At 37.0% G+C, this 22625-nt stretch overlaps 1 protein-coding gene and 1 pseudogene across 3 annotated transcripts in view; both read left to right on the forward strand.

The window, feature by feature from the left end:
- Positions 1–22625, forward strand: part of CRY1 (cryptochrome circadian regulator 1) — a 99156-nt gene that overhangs the window by 57491 nt on the left and 19040 nt on the right. For all 3 annotated transcript variants that reach the window (XM_026499738.4, XM_057316328.1, XM_026499739.4), the window contains exon 2: positions 3503–3611. In XM_026499738.4, the coding sequence (XP_026355523.1) occupies positions 3503–3611 (109 nt within the window). The remainder of the gene's footprint in view (positions 1–3502; positions 3612–22625) is intronic.
- On the forward strand, positions 16491–16610 carry LOC113256465 (5S ribosomal RNA; annotated as a pseudogene).

Below are 22625 nucleotides of genomic sequence, written 5' to 3' on the forward strand. Positions count from 1 at the left end.
ATAAAAGGTATCCAAATCGGCAAAGAAGAAGTCAAAATGTCTCTCTTCGCAGATGATATGATAGTCTATATGGAAAACCCAAAAGAATCCACTCCCAAACTATTAGAAGTTATAGAGCAATTCAGTAATGTGGCAGGATACAAAATCAATGCTCAGAAATCAGTTGCATTTCTATACACGAATAATGAGACTGAAGAAAGAGAAATTAGGGAATCCATCCCATTTACAATAGCACCAAAACCATACGTTACCTTGGAATTAACTTAACCAGAGACGTAAAGGACCTATATTCTAGAAACTATAAATCACTCTTGAAAGACATTGAGGAAGACACAAAAAGATGGGAAAATATTCCATTCTCATGGATCGGAAGAATTAACATAGTTAAAATGTCCATGCTACCCAGAGCAATCTACACTTTCAGTGCTATCCTGATCAAAATACTGATGACATTTTTCAAAGAACTGGAACAAATAGTCCTTAAATTTGTATGGAACCAGAAAAGGCCCTGAATCTCCAAGGAACTCTCGAAAAGGAAAAACAAAGCTGGGGGCATCACAATGCTGGATTTTGAGCTGTACTACAAAGCTGTGATCACAAAGACAGCATGGTACTGGCACAAAAACAGACACATAGACCAATGGAACAGAATAGAGAACCCAAAAATGGACCCTCGGCTCTTTGGGCAACTAATATTTGATAAAGCAGGAAAAAACATCCGGTGGGAAAAAGACAGTCTCTTCAATAAATGGTGCTGGGAAAATTGGACAGCTACATGCAAAAGAATGAAACTTGACCACTCTCTCACACTATACACAAAAATAAACTCCAAATGGATGAAAGACCTCGATGTGAGACAGGAATCCATTAAAACCCTAGAGGAGAACATAGTTAGCAACCTATACGACATCAGCCAAAGCAACCTTTTTCATGACACATCTCCAAAGGGAAGAGAAACAAAAGATAAAATGAACTTGTGGGACTTCATCAAGATAAAAAGCTGCACAGCCAAGGAAACAGTCAAAAAAACCAAGAGGCAGCCCACGGAATGGGAGAATATATTTGCAAAGGACACTACAGATAAAAGACTGGTATCCAAGATCTACAAAGAACTTCTCAAACTCAATACACGAGAAACAAATAAATCAAAAAATGGGCAGAAGATATGAACAGACATTTTTCCAATGAAGACATACAAATGGCTAACAGACACATGAAAAAGTGTTGAAAGTCATTAGCCATCAGGGAAATTCAAATCAAAACCACACTAAGATACCACCTTACGCCAGTTAGAATGGCAAAAATAGACAAGGCAAGAAACAACAATTGTTGGAGAGGATGTGGAGAAAGGGGTTCCCTCCTACATTGTTGGTGGGAATGCAAGTTGGTACAGCCACTCTGGAAAACAGTGTGGAAGTCCCTTAAAAAGTTAAAAATTGAGCTACCCTATGACCCAGCCATTGCACTACTGGGTATTTACCCCAAAGATACAGACGTAGTGAAGAGAAGGGCCATATGCACCCCAATGTTCATAGCAGCATTGTCCACAATAGCCAAAGCGTGGAAGGAACTGAGATGCCCTTCAACAGATGACTGGATTAAGAAGTTGTGGTCCATATATACAATGGAATATTACTCAGCTATCAGAAAGAACGAATTCTCAACATTTGCTGCAACATGGACGGCACTGGAGGAGATAATGCTAAGTGAAATAAGTCAAGCAGAGAAAGACAATTATCATATGATTTCTCTCATCTATGGAACATAAGAACTAGGAAGATCGGTAGGGGAAGAAAGTGATAAAGAAAGGGGGGTAATCAGAAGGGGGAATGAAGCATGAGAGACTATGGACTATGAGAAACAAACTGAGGGCTTCCGAGGGGAGAAGGGTGGGGGAATGGGATAGACTGGTGATGGGTAGTAAGGAGGGCACGTATTCCATGGTTATATGTAACTAATGAATCATCGAACTTTACATCGGAAACCGGGGATGTACTGTATGGTGACTGACATAATATAATTAAAAAACATTAAAATAATAAAAAAAGAATAGGCAAATGATCTGAATTGAACAGCCTCCTAGAATAATGGTGTCTGGTAGAACTTTCTGCACTGATAGAAATGTTCTTCACCTGTGCCGTCCAATATGGTAACTAATAGGCACACACATGGCTGTTGAGAGGTCTTGAAATATGGCAACTATGACTGAGAAACTAAATTGTTAATTTTGATTACATTTAAATGGCTATATGTGCATAGTGGCTACCATATTGGACAATGCATTTCTGAAACATGCCTTTTCATGTGTATCAGCTGCTCCTCACAAGTAAAACACAATCATTATTATCAGAGAACACATGGCCTGTGGAAAAGGCAGACAAATATTTAACCTTAAAATCAGATACATAAGGGGCGCCTGGGTGGCGCAGTCGTTGAGCGTCTGCCTTTGGCTCGGGGCGTGATCCCAGCGTTCTGGGATCGAGCCCCACATCAGGCTCCTCCGCTGGGAGCCTGTTTCTTCCTCTCCCACTCCCCCTGCTTGTGTTCCCTCTCTCGCTGGCAGTCTTTCTCTGTCAAAGAAATAAATAAAATCTTTAAAAAAAAAAAAAAAGATCACATACATAAAAGAAGCAGAGTAAAGAAGGAATAAGATATGTCCAGCTGAGCAGAAGAGAACCTAGATGAAATGTTAGAGAAATTAACATGAGGTAAATAGTGAGGTTGAATTTTCCAGGGATGACCTCTCTTTCAGATTTACTCTTGGAGACCGCTCCATTTCTTCACAATAAAAGATGGGCAGTGAGCAGTCTTCTGGTACTGCCCCAGAATTTCCCGATATATCTATCATGTGCAAGCCTTGTTGGTACTTATTTAAAAATCCACCTGTTTCATGGAATTTTTCTTTTTAAATTAACCTGGCATTGTCTGAACTCAGAGCTGTGCCACATAATTTCACGTCTATTTATTATCAGTTTCTTTAATTAGATAAGAAACTTGAAAATAGGCATGTTTTCTCTCATAGATGATTACAGTTATCTCCTAATACTCAAATTCTTAAATTATTCACTTGTTCAGAGTGATTAAATAGGATATTTCCATTTTTTTTTCAGTAGAAAAATGTTCTAGATTTTTCAAGGTGACTTTTCTGGTTGAACTTGAGTTCATTTCATCAGTGAAACAATGAAATCAATTCATTTAATTTATATAATTGTTATGCTTACAGATTAAACATTGTTAATATCCACTCACTTTTATTTAATGGAAGTTAGTGATTTAATTTAGGAATTTCATTAAAATACCAAAAAACTTGTGTTATAATTAAAAAATTGTAAGTATGATTTCTGGAAACAGTAATTTACAGACCAGTTAGAAATAATTAGATAATAAGAGGTAATAAAATTATGGTTTGGCATGTCAATTTTTAGGGTAACATGATTTTGTAGTACTTTATATCTTCTAAATATACATGGTTTATGAATTTTAATGATATTTTTCTCTGTAGATTTTTGCTTCAATGTCTTGAAGACCTTGATGCCAATCTCCGAAAATTAAACTCTCGTTTATTTGTGATTCGTGGACAGCCAGCAGATGTGTTTCCCAGGCTTTTTAAGGTAATCTGAAAAGTCTTTGCATAAAATAATGATCTTATTTCGGAGAAGACACATATTTGGTAAGTAAGGTATTTGAGGTAAAGTATGGAAAATATAAGTATTTTTAAATAAAAATTTTGTGGGTTTTTTTTTTATTTAATAAAAGTTTCACATGATAGAATCAGATAGTGAAAAAAGTGGTTTACAATGAAAACTTAAATCTTTCTTCTGCCTTAAACTGCTAGCTCCCCTTCCAGAAGCAGCAGCTAATACCAGTTTCTTGTATATGCATTAGAAATATTTTTTGCATTAATAAGAATATATATGTGCATGTATCTATGTATATGTACCTATATATCTATATATATAAAAAATACCTGTAAGTCTATCTATAGATATAAATTTGCATTTTTGTGTATGTTACCATCCCCCTTTTTAATAACCAAGATAAGAATTCACTATATTATACACCATCTGTGCCATGCTTTATTCACGTGGCCATGTGTTTTAGAGGTTGTTTCCTACTGCTCCCTCAGTCTTTTAAATGGCTTCCTAGTATTCCATTGTGATGGGGATTAAGGAGTGCCCTTGTGATGAGCACTGGGTGATGTATAGAATTGTTGAATCACTATATTGTACCCCTGGAACTAATATAACAGTGTATGTTTAACTATATTGTAATTAAGACAAAAAAAATAAAATCACAAAAATTTTATTTACTTGTTTAAAAAAAATTGTTTTAAGTCAGCACATCTTTTATGTTCTTTGTTTTGAGCTTTCCTCTACCTAAATTAACATTACTGGATTAAACTACCTTCCGCATTTAGATGCTATCCCAGTCTTTGGCAGAGAAGTAGTGATTTCCACATGCGCCATAAAATACAGATAGATGAAACACATAAGGCACCTAGAGTGTTTACTATTTTATTCTGATTTTCCTTGGGCTATGTACTATGTAAAATACCATTTATGAAGACTTCCTTTTCAGAGTATATACTATGTCTACGGCCATAGAGGGAATGAATTCCTTTTTTTTTTTTAATGCATTGGTGTTTTTATTTTTACTTTTTGTTTAGAGGTGCTACATGCATGTGTTAAAAAAAAAAACAAAACCTAAGATATACAATAAAAAGCAGGTCTCCTTCCCACTCCTCCACCCTTACACCTCCGTTTCTCTCAGAGAAAAGATTCTTTTGTTGGTAACCAGATGACTCATTTACATTATTGTCTCTAGTTTTATTATTCTAGTACAGAAAATAGAATTTTTAATAGGTAAATAATCCTATTTCCCACATGGAAGGTAAAACTGTTTTAGACGTGGTAACAACAGTGCTTCAGTTGATTGGGATGGTGAGAGTGGTTCCAGTACTGATGTCTAGTATATATCTTCTCCTCTCTATAGCATTCACTCATTCTATTTGTATTGAGTAGATTCAGGGATGGGGTCAGAACATTTTTATTTTTTTATATATACATATTTACATATATATACATATTTACATTTATATTTACATATTTACTGATAAACTGTTGTTTTTTCTGATGTGTTTTCTACTTAGAATTTTTCCTGAACTTAATATAGGACTTTTTTTTTAACTTCTATTTTTATGTTTTGAAGAAATGATAAACTTATCAGACACTAATGTAGGCAAAACTTGGATACACTATTAATCATATGAATCTTACATAAATTATTATTATTATGCAGTTAAATCTTGCAGCTTCCACATTTGGTGCCAGCATGGTAAGCTACCAAGACCATGTACATTCTAGGCTTAGCAGAAACTTTTAGTGAACAGTTTAAACATTAAAATATTCTCATTATATCCAAGAAACAGGGACTAAAGTCTTCATAGATGGACTCACTGAAGTGTAACAAAATGTTCTGTTCAAAATCATATTATAAATCAGAGAACATCTAAAGCCACTCATATGTCACATGCATAAAATTTGTTTTATGCTTTTTGAGTTATTTTGGACTCTTGCCTTATTATTTTGTAGTACATGCTCATTTGAATAAGAGAATTCATTCAATAGATATTGATTGAGTGCCTACTATGTACAAGGCAGAGTTCAAGGTGGTGTGGATATACTAGTGAGCCAAATAGAAGACACTCCTACCTTGGCAGAGCTTATATGATAGTAGTAAGGAGGCAGATAATAAACAAGTAAATATGAAGTGTCAGGTGGTGATAGGTGCTAAAATAAAATGTGGGATATTAAATGCCAAGGTGAGGGAAGGGTAATTACTTTATATGGGATCATGGAAGGCCTCACTTCTAAGATGACATATGAGCAAACATGTGAAGGGACTGAGCCATGCAAATATCTGGGATGTGATATTGTGAATTCACAACATTTTCCACCTTGTTCCATCAAAAGGTCAATTAAATAAATCTGGGTTGGCCATATAACTTATTCTGACCAACTGACAAGGAAGACATTGAATTCCAAATCCTAAGCTTCAAGGAGCCTTGAAGCTTCTGCCTTTGCCCTTTTGGAATGCTTCTTGTATCATTCAGGGAATATGGGCTAGAATATCATATTAAGGGAGACCATGGAGAGATAGAAGGCCAATCAATAGCCAGCACCAAGATCTGAGATGTAGGAGAGAGATTATCTCAGATCCTCTAGGCCCAGCCAAACTGTCAACTGATCGCAAACTCATGAGTGAGCCCAGGTGAGACCAACAGAACCACCATCTAGTTAGTTAGTTGACAGACTTGTGGGAATCTATCATTTTGAGCTGCTAAGATCAACATGGGGAAAGAATGTTGTGGGCAGAGGGAACCGTAGTTAGAAAGGCCTTCATGTGAAAGTGTGCCATGACTTGTTTAGGAATAGCAAGAAGGCCAGAATGGGTAGAAGCAGTGAGTGAAAAGCAGAGAAAGGGTCAGAGAGGTTGCAAGGAGCCAGATCATGGAACTTTATTATAGACCATGTTTAGGAATTTGGCTGTTACTCTGAGAGAAATGGGATCCATGGAGATTTTTGAGTATATGAGTGACATGATTTCATTTACATTTTCTTTTTTTTTCTTTTCTTTTTTATTTATTATTGAAGTATCATTGACATACAATGTTATATTAGTTTCAGGTATAGAGCATATCAATTCAACAATTCTATATATCACTCAGTGCTCACCATAAGTATAGTCACCATCTGTCACCATACAATGTTATTACAATATTATTGACGATATTCCCTATGCAATATTTTTCATCTCCATGACTTATTTATTTTATAACTGGAAGTTTGCCTCTTAATCCCCTTCATCTATTTTGTTCATCTTCCCACCCACCTCCCCTCTGGCAACTACCAGTTTGTCCTCTGTATTTAAGAGTCTGGTTTGTTTGTTCATTTGTTTTGTTTTTTAGATTCCATATATAAGGAAATCATATATTTGCCCTTTTTTATCTGACTTATTTCACTTAGGATAATATACTCTAGGTCCATCTATGTTGTTGTAAATAGCAAGATTTCATTCTTTTTTGTGACTGAGTAATATTCCATTACACACACACACACACACACACACACACACACAGAGACATACTACATCTTCTTTATCCATCCATCAGTGGACACTTAGGTTGCTTCCATATCTTGATTATTATAAATAATCCTGCAACAAACATAGAGGTACATATATTTTTTGAATTAGTGTTTTCATTTTCTTTGAGTAAATACCCAGTAGTAGAATTACTGGATCATACAGTATTTCTATTTTTAATTTTATGAGGAACCTCCATACTTTTTTCCACAGTGGCTGCACCAATTCACATTCCCACCAACATCGCATCAGGGTTCCCTTTTCTCCACATTCTTGCCAGCACTTGCTATTTCTTGTCTTTTTAATACTAGCCATTCTGAGTGGTGTGAGATGATATCTTATTGTGGTTTTGATTTGCATTTCCCTCATGATGAGTGATGTTGAGCGTCCTTTTTCGTATCTGTTGGCCATCTGTATGTTTTCTTTGGAAAAATGTCTATTCAGGTCCTTTGACCATTTTTCTAATTTAAATTTAATTAACATATAGTATATTATTAGTTTCAGAGGTAGAGTTCAGTGATTCATCAGTTGCGTATAACACCCAGTGCTCATTACATCAGATGCCCTCCTTAATGCCATAAGAGACTCTTAACTATAGGAAACAAACCAAGGGTCCTTTATATATTTTGGATATTAATCCCTTCTTGGATGATATATCATTTACAAATACCGTCTTCCATTCAGTAGATTACTTTTTTGTTTTGTTGATTTCCTTCATTGTGTGAAAGCTTTCTATTTTGGTGTACACCCAATAGTTTAATTTGCTTTTGTTCCCTTGCCAGAGGAGACATCCATAAATATGTTGCTAGGGCTAATGTCTCAACAATGAGAAGAAAGTGAATATGCCACAAAATTGTAGGTTGTTTTTTTTTTTTTAACCTGCTAGAGAGTTGAGGACACAGAGAAACCTAAATAAATTCCATAAAGAGATGAGCATTTCCTAGGAAAGAGACTCATGTCTATATCCATGGAGACACAGCAGAGAAAGAAGGGAATCCACTGTAGTTGAGAATAAAAGGAGACCAGTTGAAATTTACCAAGCTTTTTGTGGTCATACATGGACTGACATGGCAGATTAGAATTCCAAGAAACCCTGATCACAGACAAGTTCATACGCACTCTGTAGTTCTTTCCTGCAGTGCTTTTATGGAGTACCAGTGGCAATATACCAAAGGCTGGGGCAAGGCAGAAGAGCTGAGAGAGATCCCTCAGTGAAGTGCTAATGGGCATTCACTTAGTACAAAGTAGCAGTCCACTGAAGCTGGGGACAGGACAGCGGGGTAGAAAGATGTCTCCAGAGGTACAGAAAATTAGGGGACAGGGCTGGAAAACAGAGAGAACTCCCCAGCAACCATAGAGTTGATGAGTAGACAGCAAAGCAGAGAGAGATATACAGTTTGTAAAGCTATTGACTAGGCCGTAAAGCAGAGTGAGACATCTAGAATTTTGTCTATGCTCAGGTCCCAAGCCCTGTTGAAAAACCTGGATCCTACCCTCAAAATATTTGAACCCCAGTGGTGAATGGAATTTAACTAAAGCAGCAACAAAGCCAAGCCCCACCTCAATTACAGACTATAGTAATTCAAATTCTAGCAGTCAGAGCCAAGAATATGTGCTTTTCTAGAGATAAATATTATTTGTTCCATCTCTATTCTTTACACCGTTGTCTGTCATACAATCAAAAATTATGAGACACATGAAGAAGCAGGAAAATGTGACTTGCAATCAAGTAAAAAAAAAAAAGAAAAAAAAAACCAGTAGAAATAGTCCCACAGTTGATGCAAATGTTGGATTAGAATAAAGGACTTTACAATAATTATGCCATAGATATTAAAGAATCTAGTCAAAGGTGGGAAACGTGAATAGATGATAATTTCAGTATAAAAATGAAAACTATTAGAAAGAAGGAAATGAAGAATTCATTCAGTGGGCTTTTCCAGAGTAGACAGAGCAGAAGAAAGATCAGTGAACTTGCAGACTGGCAATTGAAATTTATCCCAACTGAAGCACAAAGAGAAGGAAATCTTTTTAAAAAGGGAACTGAGTGTGATACATGTGGAACAGTAGTAAATGGCCTAACATATGTATAACTGGAGACCTAGAAAAAAAAGGGGAGAGAGATTGGGACAGAAAAAAAATGTTTGAAGAGATAATGATTAAGAATTTTCTAAAATTGGTAAGAAGATACATCTGGATCTCTACAAACAAACATCTCTGGCGCTGGGTATTGAGGTATGAAGCGGGGAGCAGTGAAGCTGCACACAGATATTGGAAGATAAACGGAAGGGGGAGGGAGCCACCACGCTTGGGTGCTGGGAAGCAGTAGCCTCCTGTGCTAGGAAGTGGGCTGGACTCGTGGACCGAGAGCCACCAGGAAACAGACTGAAACCGGGAGTTCAGGAGCATGCGTGTGAACCAGACCAAAACTGGGAGCTCAGGAGTGCATGAACAAGACTGACACCGGGAGCTCTGGAGTGCACATGTGACGAGACTAAAAACCGGAGCTCTGGAGCAAGTGCGGGAACCAGGGGTGGCTGGCGGTGTTAGAAGCACAAAGGGCAGAGGTGTGCCGGCCCTGGGAGCGAGGACTGGGAGAATGGCTGTGGGGCGCACAACCCGGAACGCTGCGGGGTTTTTAGCAGCTTTGACAGAAATGGAGTTAGAGTGGCCAGGAGAGCTCAGTGAAGAGCAGACTGTGATCTCTGTTCTGAGACAGAGGTTCGGATACGGTCACTGCTGCTCTGACCCTCTGAAGAGTCACAGAGAGCCACCAGGGAAAGCTGCCAGAGAACGAACGCCTGGAAAAACTGGTTCTCACTGTGCCCATCGCCCCCCACCCCCCAGGGGACACGGCAACTCTACCCAAACAGGGTTGCCTGAGTATCAGCACAGCAGGCCCCTCCCCCAGAAGGCAGGCTGAAAAAACAAGAAGCCCACATCCATAAGGTCCCTATAAAACAAGTACATCTTGCTTGGGTCCTGGTCAATAATTTGGGCTCTGTACATCCCCGCAACCACACCGCATCAGAATGACAAGGAGGAGGAACCCCCAACAAAGGAAAGAAACAGAGACTGTGGCCTCTGCCACAGGACTAATGGATATGGATATAACTAAATTGTCTGGAATGGATTTCAGAGTAACAATGGTCAAGATGATGTGTAGGCTTGAAAAAAATATTAACAAAAATATGGAATCTCTAAGGGTGGAAATGGGAGTGAATCTGGTGGAAATTAAGAATGCTCTGAATCAAATGCAGTCTAAACTGGATGCTCTGATGGCCAGGGTAAACGAGGCAGAAGAGTGAATTAGTGTGTTAGAGGATGAGATGATAGAAAAGAAAGAAAGAGAAGAAACATGGCTTAAGAAACTCCACTTTCAAGAAATAAGACTACAGGAGATTATTGACTCAATGAAACGTTCCAATGTCAGAATCATTGGCATCCCCAAGGGGGTGGAGAAAGAGAAAGGTCTAGAAGAGATATTTGAACAAATTGTAGCTGAGAGCTTCCCTAATCTGGTGAAGGAAATAAGCATTCGTGTCCAAGAGGCAGAGAGGACCCCTCCCAAGATCAATGAGAACAGACCGACACCACATCACATAATAGTACAATTCGCAAATCTTAGATCCAAGGAAACAATCTTGAAAGCGGCCAGGGGGAAGAGATTCCTCACGTACAGAGGGAGGAACATCAGAATAATGTCAGACTTGTCTACAGAGACCTGGCAAGCCAGAAAAAGCTGACAAGACATATTCAGAGCACTAAGTGAGAAGAACATGCAGCCAAGGATTCTTTATCCATCAAGGCTGCCATTCAGAATGGATGGAGAGACAAAGAGCTTCCAAGACAGGTAGAAACTGAAAGAATATGTGACCACCAAGCCAGCCCTACAAGAAATATTAAGGGGGGTTCTATAAAAGTAAAAAGACTCCAAGAGTGATAGAGAACAGAAATTTACAATCTGTAGAAACAAAGACTTCACAGGCAGCATGACATTATTAAAATCATATCTCTCAATAATCACTCTCAATGTGAATGGCCTAAATGCTCCCATAAAATGACACAGGGTTGCAGATTGGATAAAAAGACATGACCTATCCATATGTTGTCTACAAGAGACTCATTTTGAACCTAAAGGTACATCAAGACTGAAAATGAAGGTATGGAGAACCATTTTTTGTGCCAACGGACCTTTAAAGAAAGCTGGGGTAGCAATTCTCATATCAGACAGATTAGATATCAAGCTAACGATTGTAGTTAGAGATACAGAAGGACACTATATTATTATTCTTAGAGGGTGTATCCAATAAGAGTATCTAACAATTATAAGTATCTATGCCCCCAACAGGAGAGCAGCCAGATATACAAGCCAACTCTTAACCAGAATAAAGAGACATATAGGTAATAATACGTTAATAGTAGGGAACCTCAACACTCCACTCTCAGCAATAGACAGATCATCTAAGCAGAAAATCAACAAAGAAACAAGAGCTTTGAATGACATACTGGACCAGATGGACCTCATAGATATATACAGAACACTACACCGTAGAACAACAGAACACTCATTCTTTTCGAATGCACATAGAACGATCTCCAGAATAGACCATATTCTGGGTCACAAAACATGTCTCAAAAGACTGAGATTATTCTCTGCATATTCTCAGACCACAATGCTTTGAAACTGGAACTCAATTACAAGGAAAAATTTGGAAGAAACTCAAACACTTGGAAACTAAGAAACATCCTGCTTAAGAATGATTGGGTAAACCAGGAAATTAAAGAAGAACTTAAACAATTTATGGAAACCAATGAGAATGAAAATGCATCAGTTCAAAACCTATGGGATACTGCAAAGGTGTTCCTAAGGGGAACATACATAGCCATCCATGCCTCACTCAAAAGAATAGAACAATCAATGCAGTCCTTATATTCTCACCTTAAGAAGCTGGAGATGGAACAGAAGAACAGGCCTAACCCATGCACGAGAACACAATTGATTAAGATTAGAGCAGAGATCAATGAATTAGAAACCAGGAAGACAGTAGAGCAGATCACCAAACTAGAAGCTGATTCCTTGAAAGAGTTAATAAGATTGATAAGCCACTGGCCAGACTTATTCAAAAGAATAGAGAAAGGACCCAAATTAATAAAATTATGAATAAAAGGGGAGAGATCACAACCAACACCAAGGAAATAGAAACAATCTTAGAAACTATTATCAACAACTATATGCTAATAAATTAAACAACCTGGAAGAAATGGATGCCTTCCTGGAAACCTATAAACTACCAAGACTGAAACAGGAAGAAATAGATTATCTAAACAGACCTATTAATCATGAAGAGATTGAATTAGTGATCAAAAACCTCCCAAAAAACAAGAGTCCAGGGCCTGATGGATTCCCTGGGGAATTCTACCAAACATTCAAAGAAGAAATAATACCTATTTTCCTGAAGCTCTTTCAAAAAATAGAAACAGAAGGAAAACTACCAAACTCATTCTATGAGGCCAGTATTACCTTGATCCCAAAACCAGACAAAGACCCCATCAAAAAGGAGAATTACAGACCAATATCCCTAATGAATATGGATGCCAAAATTCTCAACAAGATCCTAGCTGATAGGATCCAACAGTACTTTAAAAGGATTATCCATCACAACCAAGTGGGATTCATCCCTGAGATGCAAGGGTGGTTCAACATGTGCACATGGATCAGTGTGATAGATCACATTAATAAGAGAAGAGACAAGAATCATATGATCCTCTCAATGGATGCAGAAAAAGCATTTGACAAAATACAGCATCCTTTCCTGATTAAAACCCTTCAGAGTGTAGGGATAGAGGATACAGTCCTCAATTTCATAAAAAGCATCTATGAAAAGCCTACAGTGAATATCATCCTCAGTGGGGAAAAGCTGAGAGCCTTTCCCTTAAGACCAGGAACACGACAAGGATGCCCACTCTTGCCATTATCGTTCAACATAGTACTAGAAGTCCTAGCAACAGCAATCAGACAACAAAAAAGAATAAAAGGTATTCAAATTGGCAAAGAAGAAGTCAAACTCTCTCTCTTTGCAGATGACATGATACTTTACGTGGAAAAGCCAAACGACTCCACCCCCAAATTACTAGAACTCATATAATAATTCAGTAATGTGCACCGTGCATGGTGCACTGGGTGTTATATGCAACTAATGAATCAGGGAACTTTACATAAAAAACCAGGGATGTACTGTATGGTGACTAACATAATATAATAAAAAATATTATTATAAAAAATAAATAAATAAAAATTGGTAATTTACCCAGAACTTAAAGCCTAAAAAAATAAAAAATAAAAAAATAAAATAAAAATAAAAATTGGTAATTAAAAAAAAAACAATTCAGTAATGTGGCAGGATACAAAATCCATGCTCAGAAATTGGTTGCATTTCTATACACGAACAATGTGACTGAAGAAAGAGAAATTAGGGAATCAATTCCATTTACAATAGCACCAAAAACCATAAGATATGTTGGAATAAACTTAGCCAGAGAGGTAAAGTATCTATACTCTAGAAACTACAGAACACTGATGAATGACATTGAAGAAAACACAAAAAGCTGGAAAAATATTCCGTGCTCATGGATCAGAAGAATAAACATAGTTAAAATGTCTGTGCTACCCAGAGCAATCTACACATTCAACGCCATCCCAGTCAAAATACCAATGACATTTTTCAAAGAACTGAAACAAACAATCTTAAAATTTGTGTGGAACCAGAAAAGACCTGAATTGCCAAGGAAATGTTGAAAAAGAAAAACAAAGCTGGGGGAACCACGTTGCCTGATTTCAAGCTATACTACAAAGCTGTGATCACCAGGATAGCATGGTACTGGCACAAAAACAGACACATAGACCAGTGGACCAGAATAGAGACTCCAGAAATGGATCCTCGACTTTATGGTAAACTAATCTTTGACAAAGCAGGAAAAAACATCCAATGGAAAAAAGTCAGGCTCTTCAATAAATGGTGCTGGGAAAATTGGACACCTATATACAAAAGAATGAAACTCGACCACTCTCTCACACCATACACAAAGATAAACTCCAAATGGATGAAAGACCTCAATGTCAGACAGGAATCTGTCAAAATCATAGAGGAGAACATAGGCTCTAACCTCTTCGACATCAGCCACAGCAACTTCTTTCATGACACGTCTCCAAAGGCAAGGGAAACAAAAGAAAAAATGAACTTTTGGGACTTCATCAAGATAAAAAGTTTCTGCACAGCAAACAGTCATCAAAACAAAGAGGCACCCCACAGAATGGGAGAAGATATTTGCAAATGAAACTACAGATAAAAGGCTGGTATCCAAGATCTGTAAAGAACTTCTCAAATTCAATACATGAGAAACAATCAAATCAAAAAATGGGCAGTAGAGGGGGACCTGGGTGGCTCAGTCGTTAAGTGTCTGCCTTCGGCTCAGGGCGTGATCCCAGCGTTCTGGGATCTAGCCCCGCATCAGGCTCCTCCGCTGGGAGCCTGCTTCTTCCTCTCCCATTCCCCCTGCTTGTGTTCCCTCTTTCGCTGGCTGTCTCTCTGTCAAATAAATAAATAAAATCTTAAAAAAAAAAAGGGCAGTAGATATGAACAGACACTTTTCCAATGAAGACATACAAGTGGCTAACAGATATATGAAAAAATGTTCAGAGTCATCAGCCATAAGGGAAATTAAAATCAAAACCACATTGAGATACCACCTTACACCAGTTAGAATGGCAAGAATGGACAAGGCAAGAAACAACAAATGTTGGAGAGGATGTGGAGAAAGGGGAACCCTCTTACACTGTTGGTAGGAATGCAAGATGGTACAGCCACTTTGGAAAACAGTGTGGAGGTCCCTCAAAAAGTTGAAAATAGAGCTACCCTATGACCCAGCCATTGCACTACTGGGTATTTACCCCAAAGATACAGACGTAGTGAAGAGAAGGGCCATATGCACCTCAATGTTCATAGCAGCATTGTCCACAATAGCTAAACTGTGTGGAAGGAGCCGAGATGCCCTTCAACAGACGAATGGATAAAGAAGATGTGGTCCATATATACAATGGTATATTACTCAGCCATCAGAAAGAACGATTACCCAACATTTGCAGCAACATGGACGGGACTGGAGGAGATTATGCTAAGTGAAATAAGTGAAGCAGAGAAAGACAATTATCATATGGTTTTACTCATTTGTGGAACATAAGGAATAGCAGGGAGATCGGTAGGACAAGGAAGGGAAGGATGAAGGGGGGGGGAAACCGGGGAATGAACCACGAGAGCCTATGGACTCTGGGAAACAAACTGAGGGCTTCAGAGGGGAGGGGGGTGGGGGATTGGGATAGGCCGGTGATGGGTATTAAGGAGGGCACGTATTGCATGGAGCACTGGGTGTTATACGCAAACAATGAATCATGCAACACTACATCAAAAACTAATGATGTACTGTATAGTGAATAACATAACATAATAAAAAAGAAAAGAATTTTCTGAAATTGATAAAAGATATCAACCCACAGTGTCAAGAAGCTCAACAAAACCCCAAACAGCATAAATATGAAGAAAACCACGTCTTGCCACCTCAAAGTCAATTAACTGAAAACCAAAGTTAGAAAATTTTATAAGTAGCCAGAGGTGAAAAGACATATTCAGGGAACGACAATAAGAATGTTGGTGGCTTTTTAAATCAGAAACCATTGAGTCCAGAAGGTAATTGAATGACATCTTTATAAAGAACTACACACAGGATGCCTGGGCAGCTCAGTTGGTTGGGTGTCGACTCTTGGTTTTGGCTCAGGTCATGATCTCATGGGTTGTGGGATTGAGCCCAATGTCATGCTCCTCACTCAGCGGGGAGTCTGCTTGAAAGATTCTCTCCCTTTGGCCCTCCTTGCTTGCGCTCGCTCTCTCTCTAAAAATAAATCTTAAAAAAAAAAAACAAACAAACCCTACAAACAACTTTGCTAACTTAGCAAAAATATTCATTTAAAAAAAAGAAGGTAGTGGTACCTGGGTGACTCAGTCAGTTAAGCATTCAGCTCTTGATTCCAGCTCAGGTCGTGATCTCAGGGTAGTGAGATTGAGCACTGCATCAGTCTCCATACTCAGCGGGGAGTCTGCTTGAGATTCTCTCTCTCTCCCTCTCTCTCTCTGCTCCTCCCCCCTGTTCTCTCTAAAATAAATAAGTCTTAAAAAAAAAAATGAATAAGAAGAAGGTAATCTAAGGCCATACCAGCCTGAAGAAGGAGAAGAAGAAGAAAGAAGAAGAAGGTAGTCTAAGCCCATACCACCCTGAAGAAGAAGAAAAAGAAGGTTGTCTAAGGCCATGCCACCCTAAAATGTGCCTGATCTTGTCTGATCTCAGAATCTAAGCAGGGTTGGGCCTGGTTAGTACTTGGATGGGAGACTGCCTGGGAATACCTGGTGCTATAGACATAGATAGATAGATAGATAGATAGAGAGAGAGAGAGAGATAGATAGATAGATAGATAGATAGATAGATATAAATTTAAAAAGGTAAAATGAAGGCATTTACAGGCAGACAAAAACAGAATAATTTATTTCCAGCAGATCTGTACTGTAAGAAATACTAAAGGAAGTTCTGCTAGGTGAAAGGAAGTCATTGTGGATGAAAGACAGGATCTGCAAGAAAGAAGCAAGAACACTAAATATATGGGGAAATCTAAAAGACCAACTTTTTTATTATTTTTAGTTATGTATATTTATATATTCTATTTTCTTTAAGACTATTGACAGGTTAAAACCAACTAATAGCAGGAATTGTAGGAGATAATATCAATATTAAGGGGCTTGTAACATATATAGGAACAAAATTTATAACAGGATCACACAAGATGGGAGCAAAATAAATACAAGTATCTATATTCTTACATTATTCAATAGTAATATGTGATTTGTAGGTAGACAGTGATAAGAATGTACACTGTGATCTAAAATAGCATAAAGAGGGGCGCCTGGGTGGCTCAGTTGTTAGGCGTCTGCCTTCGGCTCAGGGTGTGATCCTGGGGTCCTGGGATCGAGCCCCACATTGGGCTCCCTGCTCCACTGGGAGCCTGCTTCTTTCTCTCCCACTCCCCCTGCTTGTGTTCCCTCTCTTGCTGGCTGTCTATCAATTAAATGAATAAAACCTTAAAAAAATAAAATAGCATAAAGAGCTATTTCAAAAAAGTTAATCTAGGAGTATAAATGGAATACTAAAAATATTTGACTCATTTAAATGAAAACATGGGTAAATTTAAGCTCAACTATATCAATAATTTTGTTCAGTGTAAATGGTCTACTTCAAGCTCACCATTTAAAAGGCACAAGTTGTCAGACTGGATAAATAATAAGCAAGAACCAACTATGTGCTAATTAGAAGAGACATTTTAAAAATATGAAGAGGGGCACCTGGGTGGCTTGGTCAGTTAAGTGTCCAACTCTTGATTTTGGCTCAGGTCACCATCTCAGAATCCTGGGATTGAGCTCCGCATTGGGCTCCTTGCTCTGCAGGGAGTCTGCTTAAGGATTCTCTCTCCTTCTCCCTCTGCCCCTCCCCCTGCTCTCGCTTGCTCTGTTTCTCTTTAAAATCAATAAATAAATCTTTAAAATAAATAATAAAAAATAAGAATATGAAAAACAGAAAAAAAATGTGAAAAACAGGAGATACAGGTTTCCAGTTATGGAAGGAATAAGTCACAGAAATAAAAGGCACAGCATAGGGAATATAGGCCATGATATTGTAATAGTGTTTTATGGTCACAGATGGTAGCTACATTTGTGGTGAGCACAGCATAACATTTAGAGCATTTGAGTCACTATGTTGTAGGTCTGAAACCAGTATAACATTGTGTATTAACTCTACTTAAATAAAAAAAAAATTAATTGGGGCTCCTGGGTGACTTAGTTGTTAGGCATCTGCCTTCAGCTCAGGTCATGATCCTGGGGTCCTGGGATCTGGCCCTGCATTGGGCTTCCTGCTCAGCAGGAAGCCTGCTTCTCCTTCTCCCACTCCCCCTGCTGGTGTTCCTTCTCTCTCTCTGTCAAATAAATAAATAAACCTTAAAAAATTTTTTAAATTAATAAACAGTTTGAAATAAAGACTGAAAAAGATATATTTTGCAAACAGTAAGCCTAAGAAAGTAGAATTCAAGACAGAATTAACAGAGTATGAGCAATCTTACATCAATAAGATAAAACTATTATAAATGTATATGTACAACTAACAACATAAAAATATGTGAATCTCAAACTGATAAACCCTGTTATTGATAGAATATACAAAAAGTAATAAAGATACAGGTGATATGAATAATGCTGTCAACCAATTTGATATAGTGATATTTGCAGAACACTATACCCCAAAACTGCACATTCCTTTTTAATGTGTATGAAATATTCACCAAGATAAACCATATGTTCAGCCACAAAACAGATATCAATAAATTTCAAAAAACTGACATCTTACAGAATATATTATTTGACCTCAGTAGAATTAAAATGAATAGCAAGAGAATTGCAAATATTTAGAACTGATAATGGAAACTATACAAAAATTTATGGGATTCACAACATACTTCAGTTAAAAATTAGTATTAACATTAGGGTGATTTCTTTAAAATATTAAAATTCGACTTGCCATTAAAAAACATTTATGGGATTCAGCTACAGCAGTGCTTAGAGGAAAATTAATGGCCTTCAATATTCTATTAGAAAAGAAGGAATCAAAGAACTAAGCTTCCACCTTTTTAAAAAGTAGAAGAAAAGAACAAATCAAACCTATAGTATTGTAAGTAGAAGAAAGAAAATAATAGAGGAATGGAAATCAATGAAACAGCAGACAAACAATAGAGAAAATAAATTGCAATTATCAATTTATTGTCTCTCAGCTCTAATCCACCCTTTTAAGTCCTGCTTTGTGATAGTGAATCTGGATGTTGTCAACATTTCTCCTTTGTCACCTGGCTTGATACTAGGTTTTGTCAAGATGGTGGTGGTGGTTCTCTGCAAAGTCATAGTAGGAAAGAAGGGGCTTTCCATATTGGTAGCCTTGTGCTTTTTTCTTAGCACATTAGCTGTCAGTTGAGCATGTGGAAGACCCAGTAGTATTTATCTCACCCTCCCTTGTGGACAACCTAACCACACCCTCTGGAAAATTTCTCTGCTCCTTGATGGGTCACTTCCACAGACCAGCTCCAGCTTACATACACCCTTGCAGGAAGTGTCTCAGCCTCGCAGGGTGCTGTTCCTATGAACCAGGTCTGGCCTTGCCCTTTGGCAAGTTCTTCACTACAGGGAAGGTTTTGTGTTACTGTGGCAGGAGAACCCATGCATTGAGATGTGAATCAACATGGAGGGTTCTTTTCTTCTAAGTTCTTAATTCATTATTTTCTTATTTTCCCTCCATTTAGTGGTAATAGCAGCGTTCTGCAATTGCTAATTTTGGACACCTTAGACTACAGAAGCCACATATGTAATTTTAAATTTTCTAATAGCCACATTTAAAAGAGTAAAAGAAACAGATGAAGTTAATTTTAATAATATATTCTAAAACATATTTTTTATTTAACCCAGTATATCAAAATATCTTCCTTTCAATATAAAATTAAAATTTTAAGCTATTTTAAACTTTTTTTATAAGTCTTTGAAATCCAGTGTATATTTTATTTTTATAGCATATCTCTATTCCAACTAGCTACATTTTAAGTGCTCAGAAGCCACTTCTGTTGCTAGTGACTATCTACCATATTGGATAGTGTAGCCTTAACTCCTCTTTTACTCCTTGTCATTGTTGACTACATTTTACTTGCTAATAATTCTTTATATTAAATTTTCCCTGTTCAAATTGCTTATGTGGTTTCTGTTTCCTGACTGAACCCTGGTTGGTTGAGTCAACAAAAGCCAAAAGCTGGGTCTCCGAAAAGATTAAATTGATAAACTACTAGCAATATTGATCAGGGTGAGAAAGGGAGAAAATCACTTTTATTCAGAATAAAAAGGGGGATGTCACTAGAGATTCTCTAAACTTTAAAAGCATAATAAAGGATGTTATAAACATAATGCCAATAAATTATACAACTAAGATGAAATGATGAAAATTTTCTTGAAAGTTCAAGTTACAAAATTCTCAGGAAAAGAATAGAAAAAGTGAATAGCCCTATATCTCTTAAAGAAATTGAATTTATAGTTGAAAACCTTCCCATAAGTAAAACTCCGGGCCCAAGAAGGCTTTAGTTGTGAATTCTATCACATATTTGAGAAAGAAATCATACCAGTTTTATAACACTTCAGAAAACATAGGAAAATGTTGGGAACACTTCCCCAAAACACTTATTTTATGAGACCAGCATAACTCTAATACCATACTCTAATAGCAAAACCTGATGAAGAAATTTTAAGGAAAAAAAATAGTCAAATGTCCCCCCAGAAACAGACTCAGATATCCTTAACAATATATTAACAAATTGAAATTAGCAATATTTTTAAATAATACTACATTAGTTTTTACCCCAGGAATACAGAGTTGGTTCAACATTATAAAAATCAATTAAGGTTATCCTTCCTATTAATAGAATATCAGAAAAGCTATTACGATTATCTCAATAGATGAATAAAAAGCATTGGACATAATTCAACATCCATTTATGATTTAAAAAACTTTTAGCAAACTAGGAATAGAAAATCAGTAAATGTTAACTTGATAAAAGTTGTCTGTTAAAAACATAGCTAATGTCATTCTTAATGGTGAAATATTGAGTGCTTTCCACCTAAGATAGGGAGAAAAGCAAGGCTATAAACTTTCACCACTAACTGAAAGTCTTGCTAGAGTGATTGGGGAAGAAAAAGAGTAGATAATTAGCTTATCAGCTTACCCTCATCCCCATATTTTCTATCATAGCATTCTATTTTTTTCTAATAGTTATTATGTGTTTACTTTTTAAATTTACCTCTGTGTCGCCAGTCTTCCTCAGTAAGCTCCAGGAGGGAGGGACCTAGCATTGTATCTGGTGGCCTGTAATAAAGATTATAATATTTGATGTATAAATGAATACATTTAATATTTGGGGAACCTTCTCTTCCCTAGCTTTTCGTTTTTCTTTTGGAGAGATATTCACTAATTTATCCCCAGGGAAGAAGTGAAAGATTTCATTGGTGAGTTTAATAGAAGGAACTAGGTGAGTATAGCTCAGATTGTACCTTTTCTTCTCGTCACTTGCTGAGAGCACACCTCCTGTTCTCTTTTCCTATGCAATAAATTTTATGGGGGTAGCCCATACTGCAGGGAAGGGGCTGCTTGTCATTGAGTGGGTAAATCTCTTTAATTCAGGGGTGAAATATTCAGGCTTACCTGCCCATAAACCTAGTATATTTTCCCCAATTAATCTTTACTAATAATGTGGTCTGTATTTTGATCTTCAGCTATCTGACTTATGTTCCCTTCCTTTTCAAAAGTGTTATTGACTTATCTTAAACTCTATCATCTCTCTAAAAACTAAAAAATTGTTTATCAAAAAAGATCATAGAATTACAAACTACTATTCCTAAAGTTGTAACATGTATGGGAGAGAAAGGTTGCTATCATTAAAATATAAGGAGCTCTTACAAGTCCATAAGAGAAAAATTTGCTGTGCTAGAAAAATAAGCAAACATAACCTGTAATCCACAAAAAAAGAAATGTACAAAGAGCTAGTAATAATAGCCGTCGTTCATTGAGGACTTACTGTATACTATGTCCTTAAAAATTTACGTGCATTATCTCATTTAATCTTTCAGCAACCCTGTAACACAATGATTTTTTTTTCATTTTACTGTAGCAAACACGTAGTGTTTATTATGTGCTAAGTACTGTTTAAGCACATTACTCACATTCTACCCATTTTATAGATGAAGAAGCAGGCATGAAGAGTTTAGCCATTTGTTCTAATAGTTGAGCCAGTATTTGAACTCAGGAAGTCTGACTTTAGATCCATGTTTTTTTAACTACTGCTCTATACTGCTTTATTATAAAACAAATATAATGCTTTTCTACCCTTATTTTATTTCTAAATTTCCAAAACAGTACATGATTGTACTAACAAATGTGAGCAATGCAACAGTGTGTAAAATAAAAAATAATTACTTTATTTGGACTCCTAAATTTAAAGGTAACAGCTATTGACAGCTTGGTATGCATTCTTCAAGATGTTCAAGAAAGGAAAATTTTTAAAATGAGGTACTGTTTTTCTGTGTATACCATGTGTATGTGTTTGTGGTTTTTAAAAACCTTTAACATACTACTGGCAAGTGTATGGGGAGCAAGCACTTTGGTATAGTGCTGATGAGAGTGTGACTTGGTATAATACATCTGGTGGAAAATTTGGCAGTGTCTGTCAAAATTTTAAATGTGCTTATCTATTCATTGTTTTTCAAGGAACAGTTTCTAGGAAACATAGAAAAAATGCCCAAAATTGT

Source organism: Ursus arctos, unplaced genomic scaffold (assembly GCF_023065955.2).
Source record: "Ursus arctos isolate Adak ecotype North America unplaced genomic scaffold, UrsArc2.0 scaffold_21, whole genome shotgun sequence".
Lineage (NCBI taxonomy): Eukaryota > Metazoa > Chordata > Mammalia > Carnivora > Ursidae > Ursus > Ursus arctos.